The sequence below is a fragment of the Stegodyphus dumicola genome, chromosome 2 (genome assembly GCF_044657685.1).
Source record: "Stegodyphus dumicola isolate Sdum_Otavi_A_Nest chromosome 2, ASM4465768v1".
Lineage (NCBI taxonomy): Eukaryota > Metazoa > Arthropoda > Arachnida > Araneae > Eresidae > Stegodyphus > Stegodyphus dumicola.
Genome location: NC_140769.1, coordinates 152,934,600 through 152,955,506, shown reverse-complemented (window position 1 = coordinate 152,955,506; position 20,907 = coordinate 152,934,600). Strand labels below are relative to the sequence as shown.

General features: G+C 28.2%; 1 protein-coding gene across 4 annotated transcripts in view; it reads right to left on the bottom strand.

Moving 5' to 3' along the window:
- Positions 1–1,356: 1,356 nt before the first annotated feature.
- LOC118194998 (serine/threonine-protein kinase 16) overlaps positions 1,357–20,907 on the bottom strand; it is a 74,936-nt gene continuing 55,385 nt past the window's right edge. For all 4 annotated transcript variants that reach the window (XM_085811287.1, XM_085811286.1, XM_085811289.1 and 1 more), the window contains exons 6-8: positions 19,236–19,331; positions 13,925–14,049; positions 1,357–11,065 (exon numbers count right to left, since the gene is read on the bottom strand). In XM_085811287.1, the coding sequence (XP_085667413.1) occupies positions 10,939–11,065; positions 13,925–14,049; positions 19,236–19,331 (348 nt within the window). In that variant the 3' untranslated portion in view covers positions 1,357–10,938. The remainder of the gene's footprint in view (positions 11,066–13,924; positions 14,050–19,235; positions 19,332–20,907) is intronic.

Genomic DNA, 20,907 nt, shown 5'->3' with positions numbered 1-20,907 from the left:
GCTCTTCAATATGCAATCATTAGCGCCATCTTCCGACTTTTCGTTCTCCTACAGTTACGTCAGTCCTGGAAATTAATAGACGGACCTTGTATTATTTTTAACTAATACTTCATTTTAAGTTTGACTACTTTCCTATTACTCTCTTATGGCCACGCTTTTCATGCCAATACGTAAATGAGATAGGGAGAGTTTATTCAGATTAAAGTAGAAAGAAGTGCTTTTTGAGGAAGAGTTTCAGAAGTTAGTTTTAGAGCGTGTCTGCCTATTCCAGGACCACATTGTGCTGTGATTATTAGCGACCTGAGTTAGCGGTATTGAGTGTTTCTAGCCATTTAGTACTGTCTTGCCGGTTTACTACAAACCAGAGCCTGTGTGTTAAAGCATTCTGTGAACCGTTAGCCTAATCTACACCTTGAAATGGTTATTTATCATGTACTTCTGTTAAGAAGTACTTGGCTCATTTTGTTGTATTCGAATAAAAGTGTCTCATACACCTTTCTTCTGATTTCTGTTTTGCTTCATAAGACTAGAAGATAATCCTTCAATAGTCCTTTTAATGTCTATAGTTTGTGTTCCCAAAGAAACACAGACTTTACAAAAACAAATCCTAGAATAAATAATAAAATGTTTACATTACTTGTTAAAACAGAAACTGCAGTTGTAAATGGCCAAACAATGAACATTTACATCATTCATATTTGGAATAATCATATTAATACATAGCACCTGTAGCCTATACACCAATACAGAATGGCAGCTATTGAATTCAGTTAGATTATGATATCAATAAATATTACGATCATATTTATTTGTATTATTTAAAAACAAGAGCATAAATACTCTATTTTGTTACGAATTTAATAAAAGCTTCTCATTGTACTGAAGTTATGCCCCTGTGAATTACAGGCCTAGATCTCTGCTTTACAAGCCTAGGTGTTCTTAACTAAGAAGGAATTTCATAGTTTCTGGGGGAGGGATTGAATGTGGTCAGCTTTTTATTTAGCTGTTAAATATTTAATTTTAGCTTATATACATAAAAACCTATTTTTATTCAAGTTTTGATATTTATCAACTTTTTTTGTTTAATTTATAAAACACATGAAAAATAATCTAAATCTAAATAAATGCATATGTTCTTTTTCAAGTTTTGGGAAGGAGGGGGGCTTCTCCTAGCAATAGTGAAAGGTCTGCATAAAACAGGTTGAGAACCACTGCCCTATATATTTGTTTCAGGATTGACCTGGCACTACTTTAGCTTATATATATAAAACTTCCACATCTTCTCAGCTTCACTACATATTATGGACATATATTTGAAATTTATTTTACAGAATAAATCACATCACAAATGAAAAGAACATTAAGAATATATTTTTTTATTAAAATTATCTGCATATCTCAAACAATGGCATCTTTTAAAAAATTTCAGTAACTTGATCACAGAGACAAATGAATACAAGAGTATGCAAACGCGAGTTGAAAAATAAATGTTATTATATATTATAATTTAAATACGAAAATACACATTAATAATTGAAAATTCCTTTCACTGTGCAACAATTATAATTCTTCTGATTATTACCCAAAAAAATTTTTTAAAAATTTCAAAATACCAATTCTAGATATCCGAAGCAGTTCTTAGCCACACAGCACAGAATACTGGTTGTGAATACAGAAGAATCTGAAATTACGAAATATTCCTTCCAAATTTATAACACTGGTAAATCATAGCCTATTTTTGAGATAAAATAGTATAAAAGTAATTTCCTTACAAGGAATAATTAAAAACCGATATATAGAACAAAACTATTAATACAGATATATATTTAAAAATAAGTAAATCATCAAAATATACAGAAAGAAATTTCATCTTGTTCCAAAATATTAATGTTTTCAATACAATATTTTATAAATTAACATATTAATTATTTTATAAATAACATATCCTTATAGCACGATAGAAGAAAATAGTGAACATTTTGCATTACTCAATATGAAATAAAAAATTGTAATTCCTAACATAAAAATTTTATACATAATCCAACATAATATGTACACATATACATTATTACATAAGTAAAGACATAAAGTAAGAAATTTAAAACCAATTTTTCACAAAAACCAAAAATTGAAATTCATAAGTTATAAATTTCAAGTAATCCTATAAATGCAATAAAGAATTAAATATTTAAGTCTTTTCATGAAAGTTTTATAATTTCACTTACGTTTTAAATTCTTTGGATTATGTGCTATTTGTTTAAAGGTAAAATTTTGATTTGAATATTTCACTTATGTTTTCAATTCTTTGAATAGAATTCTCTTTATTTAAGGTACAATATTTTAATTAGAAATTACTTTGTTTTTTCCTTGCTTTGGGGAAGAGCCAGAACTTTCGCGTTAACTATTATAATACATTGAAATGGTTCATTGGCTAATATTCTGGACACAGAAAAGCAAAGATTTTTGTGGAAGAGGGGTTTCATCCTCCTCCTGACGAAGTGTCACTGAAGTTGATTGCATTCCTCTTCTAGCCAGTTCTTTTTTCTTTGAATTTCATTGAGTTTTTTAATTGGGGTTTTGCTTATTTGAAGAGTTTTGTTTTAATATTTATTAAATTCTTTATTGCATTTATAGGATTAGAAATTGATTACTTATGAATTTCAATTTTTGGTCTTTGTGAAAAATTGGTTCTAAATTTCTTACTTTATGTCTTTACTGATAATTTTATTCAGCAGCTTAATGTGTGAAAATACTAGGCATGATTATATTTTGTTTTTTAAATTTTTTTTTTTGTAATTATATATATCAAGCTTAAAACTATGATAAAATAATTCCAATTCATTATTTTGTTAACTTATAATTAAAAAAAGTACATTCCTCTCATGATACAATAAAATGGAACAAGAATAAGAAAAATGTGACACAAAATCAAAAAGTAAAAATTTTAAAAACGAATGCAGGCCTGGGGAATTTGCTTTGGTAAGTGCATTCATTAATTTCTGAAAAATTTATATGCTTTGACAGAATAATAAAATAGGAAATCAAAGGTGTTCTCAATTTGATGATGTATAATAAAGTTATTTCTCAAAAAAATTTCCTTTCTTCTTTGAAAGATATTATTTTGCATATTACTCTTTTCATGGTTAATTTAATAAAGTAGCACAAAAAGTTTATACATTTATTTATTCTGATTAGACGATTTTTCAAAGAAAGAATGAACAAAATTAATTAAAATTATCCTATTTACTTGCATATTTCTCTCTCTATTGTATTTTCAGCATACGATTTAGAAATTTCTAGTTTAAGATGATGAGGTAACATGTAAACAAAGATAAGAAATTAAATTGTCAATAAAAAAGGATGTTACTGAAATTAATAATTTCTTTAAATAGAGAATAAATAATAGAGAATATAGCACAGTAGTATAATATAATAAAACATATATCTGCTGCTTAGTGTGTTATATTCTTAATTTAAGTTTTCCCTTGTAATTTTCTCCTTTAAGTTTTCAAATAGTAAAATTATTCAAAAATAAAACATGCAAGTAAATATGATAATTAAAATAACCAATACTATTTTATATGATCATACTACATGAAATATTCTCAAATATTACAGTACTATTTACATCAGTTGCACACATCTACTGATATAATTTTTTGTTTGACAGCTAATTAGACAAGGATTCCATTTTGAGGATTTTATTTTATACTCAAGGATACACAAGGATTCTAGTCTATACTCACTGTATGCACCATTCTGTTTCTCAAGTATTTCTTTCAAAATGTTTGCAAATCAGTTTAAGAGAATAAAGTGACATGGCAGGTAACAAAAATAGAACATTATATCTAAATTTAATTTACTTTATCTTTAATCTGTAATTACATCAGTTGCACACATCTACTGATATAATTTTTTGTTTGACAGCTAATTAGACAAGGATTCCATTTTGAGGAATTTATTTTATACTCAAGGATACACAAGGATTCTAGTCTATACTCACTGTATGCACCATTCTGTTTCTCAAGTATTTCTTTCAAAATGCTTGCAAATCAGTTTAAGAGAATAAAGTGACATGGCAGGTAACAAAAATAGAACATTATATCTAAATTTAATTTACTTTATCTTTAATCTGTAATTAAAGCAATGAGAATGCTAAGAAAAAGCTTTTAAATATAAAACTATATGCAAAGAGATTTATGAACAGATGAATCATTTCAAAAAGAATTCAATATTGTTTATATAAGTGCATTCTAGCCTCCATTTAAAAATAAGAGAAATTCTGTATGGAGTCCTAGATGAGAACTGTTAACCACTAATTTGTTAACATTGTTAATACTAGGAATGATTCCTACATCATGAGAAAAAAACCATCCCCACAGCTGTTTTAGCATCCTGCAGTTACTGGCTGAGAATGATGCTAATCTTGTTTCTGCTTAGATGAATTTACAATGTGCTAGACTTTTCATATCTATAGATAAACAAAAGAGTATATTTTAGCCAATGTCTTATAAATATTTATATGTCCTAAATTCTAAATTGCTATGGTTTCATTTGCTACTGTTAAGATAATTTCAAGAGTATAATAGATTTAAGAGAGTTAAAATAATTTCAAGAGAAAAAAAAATTCTTCCCAGAAGTGCTCACATTTTGAAATTTGATAATATTAAATATCAAAAATATTTTCAACTGCAAGTAAAATATGAATTCAAAACTGTAAGAAAAGGGGAAAAAAGGCTAATGGGAAGATATTTTAAACACTATTTTCCTCATAATTTAGTATTTCTTTCAAAAAAAAAAGTTCTAATATTCTAAAAATATTCTTTCATCTAAATCTGAACACAAATTTCTAAATCTAAAGAAAAAACTCAATTTTTCTTTTTTCTTCTCCTCCTTTTAATTACTAGAATTTTCACGATTTATGATTTTGTACCCTGTGCAATATTAATTTTACAAGCAAAACAAATAATAAATACTATAATGCCCTCATATTTGTTGGTAATAGTATACAGAATGTACTTAAAATTTTTTTAAAAAAATTTCAATAAAAAAATTTTAAAAATCAAATGTTTTGGAATAAAATTTCTAGCAGCAGCTTACTGTTTGAAATAAGGAATATTGTCTGCTACTTTTAAATTCATTCTTCTTTCAAAATGTTTCATGTAAACAACCTGGGGATTAAAGGATATGTTTTTGCACTTTTCAAAGAGAAATACTATTTCTATTCAATATGTAGAGCCATTAGGTTACATCGATGCAACATGAAAAATGCGGAATGCCCTCACTGGGACCCAAACTCCAGACCTGCCAAATATGCATCGAGTATGCTTTCGGTTACACCAGGAAGGCATGTAGAATGGAGGAAAAAAACACCTTATTCATAATTCGAAAACATTATGAAAAACATGGAATTAAAATTTCTACATGGAAAATTATCATCATTATTAAATAGAAAACCATCAATTATTGTTTCTACACAGAAAGATCACTTCAAATGAACAGCCATAAAAAGTACATACTGTTTTTTAATATTTTTAAACATAATTTGTTGGAAAAAAGAGAAAATCCGCCAATGCAGAAATCAATTGCAAAGCTTTTAAATACATTAGCAGCAACAATAAATAAACTAATAAACAAAGATTCACAGCTTTAAAAAGCTAAAAAACATAATGTTAACCAACTTATGCCAAGTCATGTGGCTCAATGCAGAACAGTTTACAGAAAGCCTATGTGAAAGTCATTTAACAGGAGATAAATGAAATAGCATTGCTGAATGGGAAAAAAAATACAAAATACAAAATACATTGCAAAAAAATGAAAATACTTGACAAAGCATGGGTTTACATAAATGACTACAAAAACAAACAAAAAAATACAAACCTGGTTTAATCAATGCAAAGAAAGTTTCAGTAAGGGGCTTATGATTGTTGCAAGGTTCTCTTACATGGGAAATTTAAAATATTAATAGTGGGAGAAAAATGCTAAAATGAACTTTACTATTAACTTGCAAAAAGAGGTGCCAGCTTACTACAACATTCTAATGCAGATATTTCATATTGGAAGATTAAGCAGTTTAAAAAAAAATACTTATATCTGATATCTTATGCGATCTTCAGACTCATACAGCCTTAAAAAGTTGGAAAATGATAAGTCCTTCTCTTATTCTGAAAATTCAAGAAATAATGCAGCTGCAGCTTTCCCTCTCTCTACAGGACATGAATGCCTTGCCGCCCACCTACATCGCAGAGGCGGGCGATCCTGGAGAAGAAATAGACAGGGACCACTGGCTTCGATGTGGGGCTCTTTGTGGTCTTACAGAAGAGTCAAGATACTGGGAGGGAAGAACATCCTTACGCAATGACTTTGGTATTTTTATTCTTAGTTTAATTGCTTTTAACCTCTGTTAATAAGATTTTAGTTCTTTGTACCTTTTTGTATAGCCATTGGAAAAAAAAAAAACTTTGCTATCAACAGAAAGTTTTACATCAGATATTTATAGAAGAAATTCTATTTCTTTATCCCAATGAGTTTCAAAGAGTGAAAGTTCATTACGACAGATCAAAAAGTCATACTTTGAAAATTACCACTGTATTCCTTGAAAAAAATGAAGACCGATATGGGTATTGCATATATACCTTTCCGACATGCTCCTGCAAAGTACCCTGATATTTCACTATGGACTATGGATATGGATTATTGTGCCTTTGGTCTTTTGAAAAGAGCTCTTTCTAAGACCAAACCTACCACAACTCTGAAAAGTAATGGAAGAGAAATAAAAATCAATGCTCCTGGAAATTTTTAATACAAAAACTGCTCTATCATGGAATTCAGAATGTAGATTTAGAAATTAGAAAAAAGGCTATCAGATCAAAAAAATATTCTTTACATTTTAAACACTAATTAAAAAATAAATAAATAACAAATTGTTTTTAAAATGTGTAAACGCTCTCTGTATTTAAAATATTTTCTGCTTCTGTGGAATAACAGATAATACTGAACACTATATGTAATACATATTCATTTAAAATTACATACATAACATTTAACTGATACATTTAACTAATACTGTATGCTTGTGAATTGTGAAAAATAACTCTGAGCAGTTTAATCAGAAATATATAAATAAGTTCAAAGCACAGAAAAGCAGAACTTTTCCACTTATTTCACTAGAACTCAAGCCAACTTTACCAACGCATTATTTTTACAGTGAAAAATGCAGTAAAAATTGTACTGTCGGTTTAAAAAAAAAAAAAATTTTTTTTGGAAACAAGTTTTCCATACCTCAGACAGGAAGAGAATGAAGTTGGATCATTTACAAGACTGATACGCACGATAATTTTTAAATCTTCTCAGAAATACAAATTGAGAGGTAAATTAGTGCAAGCAAGATATCTGAATTATAATTCAAAAATTGATATTTATGGATTGCATTTCAATAGTGGAAAACTTCGAGGATTTTTTTACTTGCATCAGTTTAGTTAAAAAAATCTACTTGCTTATTAAGAAATTAAAGATTTTAGGATTTGCCACATATAAGCAAAACTACATTTACAAGGAATTTTATTAATGATTGATGAATTAATGCCCAACACTCTATTTTCTAAAGCTGAGAACTAGATTTTATTAACAGGTTGAAGGGAAACCAGAAACCATACAGTAAGAAGCATTCAGAAAGTAAAGAGTTGAATTTAATGATAAATGAAAGATAAACATAAGGAACTGAAACGGCCTTAGTTTGAAAACTTAAAGTGATGAAGGTCTGAAAATTTTTTTATTTGCATTGTCCATCATGATAAAAAAAGACCCCTTAATTTATTTATTATAATACATTATGTTCAGTAAGTCATATCACATATGTATCATATAATGAAAAAGCAAATAATAAGTTGAGTTAATATGACACTGAATTTGAAAATGAAGCATGATCAATTAAATTATTGAAAAAATTAATTTATTCTGGAACTTTTTAAGATATAGGAAAACAAAACCAAAATATGACTATCATTTTATTACAAGACTTTTGAAAATATAGACTTTTAAGATTTTAATATTACATTTTAGTACATTTACTACTATTGTGTTAGCTCATAACTAACATGTAAAATTACATATGAAATGTTCAGAACTGCAATCATATATGCAACTTAAAATATATATTATTCAAGTATTTTTATTGGGTTTTACCATGGTCATTAAAAAAATTATCAAATTCTATAAAACTCATGGCCTATTTGTGGTGGCTAGTGGTATCTGAAAGGATGGACAACTATGCAATAGAGCAATGCAAAATACTACACCGTATAATAATGCTTTGTTTATATGTTTTTGAAAATGATCATATACCTGTAGAGTTTCAAAGGATGACAAAATTTGTCTGTAATAAATTTAATCAAATTCCTTTTTTGATGGAATGAGAACAGACAATTTCATATTAAATTTGACTTAAAGTGAATTCATACATCAGTATTTATATACATATAATGCATTTTAACGACCATATAAATTTGGTATTTGTATTTGCAGGTCTGATGCATAAAGGAAGAGCTCAGAAAATTCACAGCTTGGCAACACTTATACTACACAGCTCACAATCAACAGGTAATGAAAATTTATATTTAATTCAGATATTACATTGCATAAAAAACTCGACTACAATTTTGGCCTTAACTAAAATTACCAGTTTGGCATCATCATTCTTACTTGAGTAAAAGATGAAACACCTTTGCATTTATTAATTATTGTTAATTGAACAGAATTCACTGAAGTTCATTGAAATCGAAATAAATTTCCTAATACTTATGCAATAGCTGCAAAGTAAGATAATAATATATTTATTATTAAGTAATACTGGTTATATTATCTTCTAATATAAAGTTACACACACATATGACTAAATTAAAACAAACTGGTTTCTTTAAGATATCTATACATGTTTTACATCTATATTCTGTTTCTTCTCACTATTCTTTTTATTTTAATAGAGAAAAAAGCATGAAATTCGATTGGAAACTTATTTTAAGAAAAGCAACCACTTAACTTGGTTTCATTTAATTATATTGACAAATGATTTTTTATAAAAACAAAAATTTTTACAAATAAAATTACATAAAACATAAATTACTATGAAAACAAATAATGTAATTATATTATTTCCCCAGGCCTCAGATTAGTAATACAATATACACAAGCACAGGCTCTGGTTTTAAAATATTGCATAACAAGCACTTAAAAACATATATGTTGAACTTTCAAAAAATAACATAATTATTTAAAAATATAAGAAACTTCATATGTAAAACAAATTCCTCAAATGAGTACCTTTTTATATAACAGCACATAATTCATGGATAATACAAAAAACTAAGTACAGAAGGTATTTTTACCTTAACATCTATTGGCATATAAATTGGAACTTTTTCTTCCCCTTCCCCCATTATAACATACAAGCTACATAACTTGTATATATAAGAAAGAAATGTTGAACTCCAGAAAACTGAGGGGATAACATCAAGCATTAGAAAATATTCTGAATATTTTCATCTGCTAAAACATGGTAGATTTGTGTTTCAAAGCCACAATATAAGAGCATTATCACACTATATTCTTGTAAATTTAACAATTAGAAATATATTTGTTTCTGAGAGACAATCATCAAGACTTTACGGGATGAGTATGACCCTTATGGGATGAGTATGTCATAAACACATTGGCCTCCAACTGTATCTCAGAGCCGGGTGTGTCATATATGAATCGCTGTTTAAATGTTAGGACGGGTGTACCACACATGCATTTTTAGAAAGAATGTTTAAATAGTATATTTCTTTGCCACAAGATGTAGTCCTATGTCTGTTAAGGGAGAATTTACTGAGACTGGAGAATGTTGACCTTCATTTTGTTGTATTATTATTATTATTATTATTATTATTATTATTATTATTATTATTATTATTATTATTTCTTGTACTTTGTTTTGGAATCAAAGCAGAAATCATGGGTTGAATAATGTAAACAGATAGAGCTGGCTATTAACTGCATCAGCTGATATGAACACATGGGGATATTCTTGATACTCCTGAATACTTTTGCTTTTATTTTTGGCAATATGGGGATATATGTTCTATTGTTTTAGAGAGTTTTATCATTCCTTTTAGAATTGAGCTAGTGTTGAGAGGAATATTTTAGATATCATTTAGCAAAACATTTTGTATACTTTAAATAGCAAAGAAAATACAGTGATAAAGTTTTCAATTAATTCTGATAAATACTTGAGTTTTCCTCTCATAATATGCCCAAAATTGAAACAATTGGGCAATAGATTTAATTTATGCAATTATTTTCCAAAGTTAGGCTTAGCAGCGTAAACTGAATGTTCCAGTGAGACAGTGTATCTTGTAAGTACACTGTCCAAAGACAGTGTACTTACAAGTTTTGGTGACTGAGGCACCCATTGTGAAAGGATTAATATCAACCCTTTTCAACACACTTTCTGCTGTTTGACTACAGTTACATACCTGCACTGCAAGTCAACTTGTAAATCAATTATGTTTCCCTCACACAATATTTATAATCCAATTTAGGGAATATTATTAAGATTTTTTACTTTAAAAGCAATATTTGTGGAAAAAATGACTCATTATTAGACAAGATTACTATTCTGTCTAATAATCAAAGAGTTATAATTTTCCTGATTGTGAAAAAATAACTCAAGAATATATAACTTAAAATTTAAGCACAAATCTGACGTCAATAAAATAATTCAGATTATAAAGTATTTTATTTCACTGGTTATTCAATAAAAAATGGTATTTGGTATTTAATACGCATTTTATAACTCGGTGATTTTCCTAATCGTTTATATAAAAAATGCACCTTGAAGTCATATTCAGCAGTCTGTTTCTGGCACATTCTTATTTCATAGTTCCAGTAACTAGAATATTATCACACTCTATCCTGTACAACAGGAAGTAATGAGTCAATCTGAAAAAGTATCCCATCAATGAATGGCCTTTGAAGTGCACTAACTTCTAACATTGATTTGACGAGATTATGCATACCATTTCCATACCTGTAATAGAGTTCAAATTTATTTCTGTGAAAATATTTAAAATAAACATATTAATGCACTGCAGAGCATAGAAATAACAACAGTATATTCAATTTCTTTATGTAATAGTACAATAAAAACTTTATAATATATGAAATAATTAAACATCTACCTGGCAAAATATCTCTTGCAATCTAAATGTGACATCATTAAAAAAGATATTAAGGATGTTTTTTAACTGCCTAGTCTTTCTTTTATTATTAAAGACAAAAAATTATTTGTCCATGAAATAAGATAATAAATTTTTATCTTCTTGAAGTACTTATCTAAGTAAAAAGTTACTTTAAATCAATTTTAATTTATGTTTTTTTTTTTTTTTTTTTTTTTTTTTTTTTTTTTTTTTTTTAAATACAGTGTTTTCCAGAAAACTTCAATTCTTGAAATATCTGAAAATCAGGCAGCCAAAAGTTATTGACAAAGTAATTTTGATTAAAAAAAAAAAAAAAAAAAAATCTTGACCTTAAGTAAATAAAATCTTAATCTTGATGACAAGAAAAACTTCCTTACATAACATTATGATAATTTAAACCTTTTCTTCCTTTTTCGGTACAGATAACACAAAGATAATACCAGTTCTTCAAAAAATTAAATACGATTTTTAACCATTATTGAAAGGAGAGATTTAAAAAAAAATGGGCTAAGGTGAAAACATTTTACCACTTTAAAGTATGCTTAAAAATAAAATACCACTTTCAATATTTATTTTTTTAAAATTGTTTTCAGATCCCTTCTTACTATTATAAATTGCATGCAAATCAAAGACACACATACTGCACTTTTGATTATGCTGGCTAATACCAAGGAAACAGGTAACGGGATATTTCAAATTATCAAATTTCATGCACATTGTATATGTTTATTTCTTAAAAAAAAAAAAAAAAAAAAAAATGTAATTTTACTTTTTTTTTTTAGAACGTATGAATTGTATGAAATAATCACTGAAACTAAAAGACATAATTAAGCAAATTTTAGAGAATTCTCGGACTTGTACGTTTGTTAATAAAACACTCTTGTGCATAGTATTGAACGTGCATATACGAGTTTGGATAATCAAGATTACACAGTAGTTAGTATTTCAAATTTAGTGTTTTGGTATAATTCATTACATATGAAATAAGAAAACAGAATGCAAGTATGACAGAACTCAAATTATTTACTGATGTATAAGGATTGACAAACACATACAGATTGCCATAAAAGCCTCTGATCAAAGTTACTAATTTTTTCCAATATTTGAAAAAATGCAACAGAGATGTAGAGAATGAATATTTAAATTGACTGTCACAATGGTTGAATTTTGGACTAATTTTTTAAAATATAAAACTCAATGCAAAACATAGCTCTGGAAATGGATTTCAGGTATAGCATTATTCTGAATGCTTATGCCAATGATTTTACACTGATAATAAAAGTTACTAACGGAAAAATATAGGACAGTAAAGAATATTTACAAATAGTTTAACGATATACGACAGAGTAGATATACAGTTGTGCTTTGAAAGATAACCAGATGAAATTAATAGCGATGTTTGGATAAAATGACATAGCATCTGTACTTCAAAAAGAATTACAAGTAATTAAAATAGGGCTCAAATATATTGATTTGAATTTAAGAATTATTGGCTTGTGATTAATATCAAGGTTATAGTGAAAGACAGTATAGTTAACAACTTCATGAATCAATACAGCATGTACTGAAACGGCAAAATATTCTCTTAGAATCTTGAAAAATCAAATCAGTGGTTAAGTTAAGAGACTGGGAGTCATATCAATATACAGAGGAGAAAAAGACTGCTAACTCTATTGTGAATACTACAAACACTAACTTGAAAACATATTTCAGTTTTCAAGTTTGGAAAATATAATCTCATTCTGTTGTATTTTCAACATATTTTAAAATATAGTGAAAAAAAAGACATAGTGAATGCAAATATTAAAAACAGTCCATTTTACAGTAAAAATGATAATAATATATTATGAAAGAATTCATTTAAAATTATGAAAAAAATGAGTGAATTCATGCACATAGAGGAAGAATAATACTTGAATTTCTATCTAGTTCTTACCAGCAAGAACTTCAGCTACCTACAACATCATAAAAATGATAATAAGCCATAGAACATTTAAACCATTACTTACATCTATTTCTCAAAAAGAAAACTAAATATATATGAGGAAAGGCAAGTAATGAAGCTAATGATATATTTTATTACAGGGAAAAGTATCGATGGCCTATAGAAAATTAGAGATAGTCATCTTACAGTTTTATTTACATTAAAATAGGCAGACTTTCTTAGCAGCTGCATGATACTGAATTCTTATACTTTTCTTATACTTGCTTTTGTAACAAGTTTCTTTGAAATGTTTTGTTAGGAAAATATAAATAAATATAAATAATTTTCTGTTAAATATAATTATGTGATGTGAATTTATACTGATATGAAGATCAGAATAATATATTAGTATGTATTAGGAATACAGTAACATTGTAGTGATATTTACTTTATAGTCATATTACTGGTTCTTAGATATATCAGCAATGTTGGAGGCAAATTCACCATTTCATTACATTTGGTATATATTAGCACCTTTTCTTTTCTGGCAGGGAATGAAGGAGGTTATGTTTATAGGATTACTTGCATATGGGAGATACTTAAATATCTTTGTATTTGCTGCGGATTTTTATGCTATATGAAGTGTTTCAAAATAGGATATGTCATTTTCAGTTGAATAGTATCTCAATATAAATACGGATATTTCAGACACAATTTACTGCATTAAAAAAAATACACAATATGTTTTCAAAAGAAAAAGGCTTACGGTGTGATTTCTGGAAATTCAATCACTCCACTTATGACTGCAAGAGCTACACTATCACCTCTTTGATAAGCTGCATCAAATGGCGATTTGAAATAGCACATGGCATACAAACAACAACCTAATGACTGAATAAAAAAGTATTTTAGGATGATAGATTAATATTTTATGATTTTTTACAAGTTATAAGGCACACAGAATCAAGTACAAAATGAGTTATAATGCATATAAATGGAGCTATAATGCAGAGAAAACCTTAATTTCAACAAGCATAAGAGCTATGACTTTTATTGTACGTGTACAGTTCCACATAATAAAATCTGTGATAGCAATAAAGTAACTGAATTTCTTCTCTATGATATTTACATTCAGTTATATTAATTAAACCTATTTCTGAAATGAAGTAGGATTTTAGCTTTCAATATAAATCCAAACGCAAGGAAACAAGAAGTTACATTAATTCATCATAGTAAAATACATCAGTCACATCAAGATGGGAAACAGCTCCAGCGATTTCTTAAATTGAAATCTTAAGAAATTGGTTTACTATCTGTTATTTTCTAACATTTGAAAGAAGTGTTATCCTTTACACTCTAAAAAAAAAAAAAAAAAAAAAAAAAAAAAAAAAAAAAAAAAAAAAAGATGTGCGCACCACATGACTTCCTTGTACGGAATGTTAAATTATACACATTTTTTTCTTGCATTTCATTTAAACTTATTGGATTGAATTAAATCTACTTCATCAATAGCACGCTACACTCTGGCGCTATGTTCACTTAACAGCGTTACATTTCATTCCTTTTATAACTCAGAATGCACAAAATTTACATCATTTGAAAAATTATCTAATCGTTGCCACATGTTCTATTCAAATACTATAATAAATCTAGAATGGTGTATAAAAGAAATTAAGCAAACAAAACAAAAAAGAAACAGTTTTTCACAGACGATTCAGTATTTTTCATTCAATTAATTCCGTTCTCACTTTCCAACAAGGCAAAAATACATAAAACCTCAAACTATCAATATTAAAAATCATGAAGTAAATCTTAAACACCTATTTCCTTTAATAAATTCCAGAAAGAATTAAGCATGATTTCATTCGCAATAATAAATGATGATGTTATCTTTGTTGTTGCGAAGCTTAGTCTCTCTAGATTGGCAATTAATTCTACTATTCTGCTGTTTCAAATGTAAACAAACATGTCCACCATGTTATTTAAAAATTAGGCTTAACCGAACTTAAACAGCTTTTAAACTGTTATAATTCTACTTATACTGCTTGCAGATTTCCTTAAGGCATAAAACTTCAACCGGAAGATAAGAACAACATAATTCAATCATTTTTAAAGCAAAAAATGCACAATTTACAAACATATAAGAGTAAAGAAACTGAGATCACTGAGCCGGGTAACAGAGTGGATATATATACAGTCAAAAGTCATTAATCCGGACCTCAAAGCTCATTTTATGCGCATGCGCGTAATACCTTTACGCATGTGCGTTTAATGTATAATGGACGGTATAAGCTAAGCTAAAATTATCTAATTATCTATTTCAGTTAATGTTGCAGATTGCATTGTTCCTTAATCGCTTTCCTTACAATTTTTTTTTGAAAAAAATTGCAAACAATCATCATATTTTTTTATTTTATTATTAAATACAACAAAACGAAACAAATCAAAATATGTAGGTTTTAAGTTGCATTTTTAATTTTTTGAAGGTGTAAAAGCGTTTATTTTTAATATTAGTTTACTATCCTGAGTTATCTCGGGCAAACCAAAAAAAAGTTAAATATTAATCTTTGTATGATAGTTTTTGAAACAAGAGACAGCACAGAGTAGTACCTGACGTTCTACACTGGTACCTGGTCTCTTTTCTTACTGGCTTATCGTTGGAATCTCTTTCACGGGAGCACAGTACACTGCCTCGTTGGATTTGATTTATTTTTTGATTTTTTTTCCCAACCTTTTCATAATCACTATCTGAAAAATCATCGCTTTCGCTATCTTCCATCATCGCCATTATTTTATTTTTTTCCAACGCATGCATCTTTCTTTATATATTACTAGTCCACAAGCCAACGTATACTATACAATAGGGAAACACGCGACCAGTCCTTCCAAAAGAACCGCGCAACCAACAAAATTTGGCAAACTGCCAATCAAAGCTAAATATTTCCTTTCATTTCCTCCAGACCGAGTAAAACCGTGCTAAAAGAAATCGTACTAAAGCATTCTGCTTCGCCCGAGTTTTCTCGGGATAATAATTAACTGTGATATATACGAACCCGAGATAACTCGGGATAATCAAGCAAGCGGTTAATCTTCGAATTGGAACCGGCTTATTATTTTTTGCAGACTGTTAGAGCAATTTTATAAAAGTAAGTTGGAACTTTCGATTATGTCAAATAGAATTTCAAATGCTGGATCTGCAAAAGGAAAGCATGTTTTGATGTCCATCAAACAAAAAGTGGAATTGCTGCAAAAAATGGATAAAGGCTCCTTTGTTTCTCAACCATTCCGAAATCTGTTTATCAATTTCACACTGCTCTGAGCGGGGAAGGGGAGAACATCGAGGCGCGCAATGAACTGGAAGTTGATCTGTCAGCACTATCCTCATCATCAGGGCAGATGTTTTTATTTTATTTGGCTTATAATTTCGGCTTGTAATGTAGTATTTCATTTCGATGTACTCCATCTTTGATATGATTTAAATCAAATTCCTCGTCATTATAAATATCACGAATACAAATCAAATAGTTTTCTGGTTGCAATTTTCTTATTTCGACTATGCGTAATTATGTATGCTTTACGCATGCGCGCATTGAAAGAAATGTTTAATAAAGTAAACAAATAAATATTAAGCTTTTTTTTGTAAATTTTGATACCCTTTAGATCATAATTACTCTTTATTTCATAAATTATGGTTTCATATTTTTAATTTTATAATTTCTGCATGCCATCTTCCCAGATTTAAACTGATGATCTATAATCCGGAAAAATCGATAATCCAGAATCGCCGAAGTCTCGACGAGTTTGGATTAAAGACTTTTGACTGTACAAATATATTTATATACGTTTGGTGCGGCCGATTGCAACCAAAATACGAGGTGCACATCTACATGTTATAGCAGTCCTATATACAAAATTTCAACATTCTGAGCCTACTCGTTTTTGAGTTATGCGAGATACATACGTATGTATGTACAGACACCGTGAAAAATTCTCTTCAGAATTCATTTTAAAACAGTTTTACAATTTTTTGGGAGGAAAAGAGTCTTTTATTCTGTTTTTACGTACAGATGTCACACAAAAACATCATTAAACTGCATTTAATAGCGGTCAAAATGGATATTTTCATTGAAATATACTGCATGATACTTTTCGCAATTACAATACTTCCTTTTCGTACAAGGAAGTAAAAAAAAAAGCAGCAAGTATACTTATATACTTATATGAAATGTTTTCAAAGTTTTTGTCCGTTCTTCAAACTTTTCACTTAAAGTGCATAATTTCATAGTAGATACATTGGAATATTAATTATTCTGAAAGAAATTATTAAATACCTCAAAACTGCTGGATAAAATCCAGGAGTTGATGAAGAGATGGAAAGCACACACAAGAAATGTTATGCAAAGAGTAAATTAAACAAACACATATTTACAGATAAATTACAAAATACAGAAGATGTTTACACATTTTTAGATGATTTTGGAGATGCTTAATTAATGTTTAAAATGTAAAGAATATATTTTGAAATATTCAATCTGAAAGCTTTTTTTTTTTTTTTTTCCCCTGAACTATTATTAAGTCTGCATCATGATTTCCATGACAAGGACTTTCCATAAAATTTCCGGGTTTATTGGTTTCCATTCTTCTTCCACTACTTTCCAGAGTCTATCAATCGCGGTGGGTTTCTGGTTAGAAAGAGCTCTTTTCAAGTGAACAAAAGAACAATAATCCACAGATGAAATATCAGGAGACTTTGCAGGCATATTCCACTCTAAGAGAAACCTACAAAAATCATAAACCTCTTACTGAAACTTACTTTTTATGAACAGAACCAGGTTTGTACAATTTTTCTCTTCATTTTCGATAATAGCATTTTTTGCTTGTTTGTTTGTTTTAGCCATTTAGATAAACCTATGCTTCATCAAGCATAACAATGTATTTCCATTTATCTCTTGTTAAACAGTTTTCATACAGGGTTCTACAAATTGCTCTGCACTGAGCTACATCTCAGCAAAAGCTGGTGAATATTACTTATATATATATTATTATATATAAATTATAATATTATATACTAGTGCTTCTAAAGAATAAAGGTAAATTTAATTTTAAATAATTAGTTTGCAACAACATTAATCATTTATTTGTTTGCATCAAATTTAATTTAAATTAACTTTAAATTAGACTAGAAGAGAAACACGCTAATGTGACAATCAAAATCATAAAAAACAACCTTGTATTTAGCGTAGGTATAATGAAACACTCAATCGATTTCGAGGGCAGCTAAAGGTCCCTCCTCATCAGGAGAAAGAAATACATAGAAAGAAGAAAATAGGTGACTCCTTCTCCTATTTTCTTCTTTCTATGTATTTCTTTCTCCTGATGAGGAGGGACCTTTAGCTGCCCTCGAAATCGATTGAGTGTTTCATTATACCTACGCTAAATACAAGGTTGTTTTTTACGATTTTGATAGAGAATGTTTGTTAAATTCAAATTACATACTAGTGAATATATATATGTATATAAATGGTAAATATTTGTTTATTATTTTATTTGTTGCTGCTACAGATGTATTTAAAGACTATAATTGATTTCTGCATAGGCAGATTTTCTCTTGCTACTAGCTATTTTAGAAATATTACAAACAGCATGCACCTTTTTCAGGATTCATTTGGAGTTTCTTTCCCCCCCCCAAACAAAAGTAATGACTGTTGGTTTTTCCCTTTCCAGTTAATAATGCTGCTTATTTTACATGTAGAAATTTAATTATAAATTAAATTAAATATTAACATGAATTATAACATTATTAATGAAATATTAACATTGTAGTATTTCTCTTCAGAAAGGGCAAACATATCATTCAATCCACAGCTTGTTTACAAACCACATTTTGAAAGAAGAATAAATTTAAAAGTAGCAGACAATATTTCTCATTTTGAGTATTATATTATTAAATTCATTCTAAAATTATGTAAACACCCTCAGTATTCTATACTGATCACATCTTACACACTAAACACGATTTAGAAGAGATGTATGCATTTTTTCTTAAATGTGTTAAACGAAGAAAAGGAAATAAATACCCAAATATCTACTCTTTCATCTATTGATGAATGACTTTCAACATTAAACAATTCAGGTGCTCTGTACGCCATGGAGCATTTTTCAGCAGCAAAGTCCTAAATCAAGATAATTATATTCAAGTAAACTGAAATTAAATTTAAATAAAACAAAACAGTTATATTAAATCTGAAATAGTGCTTAAAAATTTTTAATTGATACAATTAAATAATTATTTTTTGAACATGCATAAGCTGATTATTTCTATATTTACTTCCATATTTTACCATCTTTTCTTGCTAGTTTTATCACACAAAAATCAAGAAGGGAAAATTATGGGAATAATTTAATTTCTAAAGTACACAGTTACATTAAGAACATAACAAATGAAAATTATTCATAGATAAACTACTTATCACATTATTTATTTAAATGCACCTACATTATAATAAGAATATATAGTAATATTAACATTGTAGTATCTAATAAGATATCTTCATTTCTACTTTCCTGTACTTTGAATCTCGGTAGCCCTCATTGGTGTTTACTGCTATTTCCTAAGTCTCAAATCTTTCAGTGTTGCTGGAGCTTTATGTGTACATGTCAAATGCATTGTGACCATTCAGTCTGTCTTCCCATACACAATTATCTTCAGAAACATCAAGGGCTTTAGATATGCTAATTTTTCTTGAAGCTCTTCATGATTATTCTCCATGAATCAGAGCCATACATCCAAAATCCACAAGAAAATCATTTAGTAAGGTGAAAATAACCACCATATATGAATGAATTCCTTTTTAAAGTTAGCAGACCTTGCTTTCTGAATGTCTCAAAGACAGGGGAAAATAACACAAATATTTCTTTTTTAAATCCAGATTTTTGTACTGAGGTTAGGGGGGTATATATTTTATGTAAAATATATATTTTATGAAGCTTTCTAACAATATTACAGAATACTATTATGCAAAAAACTACTTACATAGAACTGTCATGAAATATGTAAAACATAATTTTATCATTGCATACATTTCCCTCCCATAAAGAAAAAGAAATTATGCAATTTAATTACATTTACTGTTTCACAATCTGATTTTTTTAATATTTTAAGAATTTTTATATGACTTTCTGTATAAAATGTGACTAAAATAGAATTTTTTAAATTCGTATACATCATTTTCAGCCAGACCAATTCTATGCCAATTTAAAAGAAAATCTGGCATTTTATTTTTTACATGATAGAAATTTTACATATTATCTATCAGTAATAGATATTAATTTCTTACATTCGTCTTCCTTAACAGCAGTATTTTTAAGTCTAACTAAATAATATAAAATCATTTCCCTTGCATTTATTAGAAACACATATTGAAAAATCAATATCATCAAACTGATGTTTCGAAGAATTCTTATAAGGACATTTGTTTAAAATATATGTAAAAACATGCTTATTTAGTTTTTATGCTTTACTTTCTGTTCAGTAAATAATGCGGTTTTTTTGGGGGGGAGGGAGGGCAAAGATAACATTTTGAGAAACTCTTGTACTCTCATCTCTATCGCCTATTATTCTTATAAAGCTTATATCACAAACAAGGATTTGTCACAAAGAAATATCCTAGACCAGTGCCTGAAAAATGATTGACTCACAAGAGAGAGTATTCAGAGAGTTAATTAAATAAACTCATATTTAAAACACTT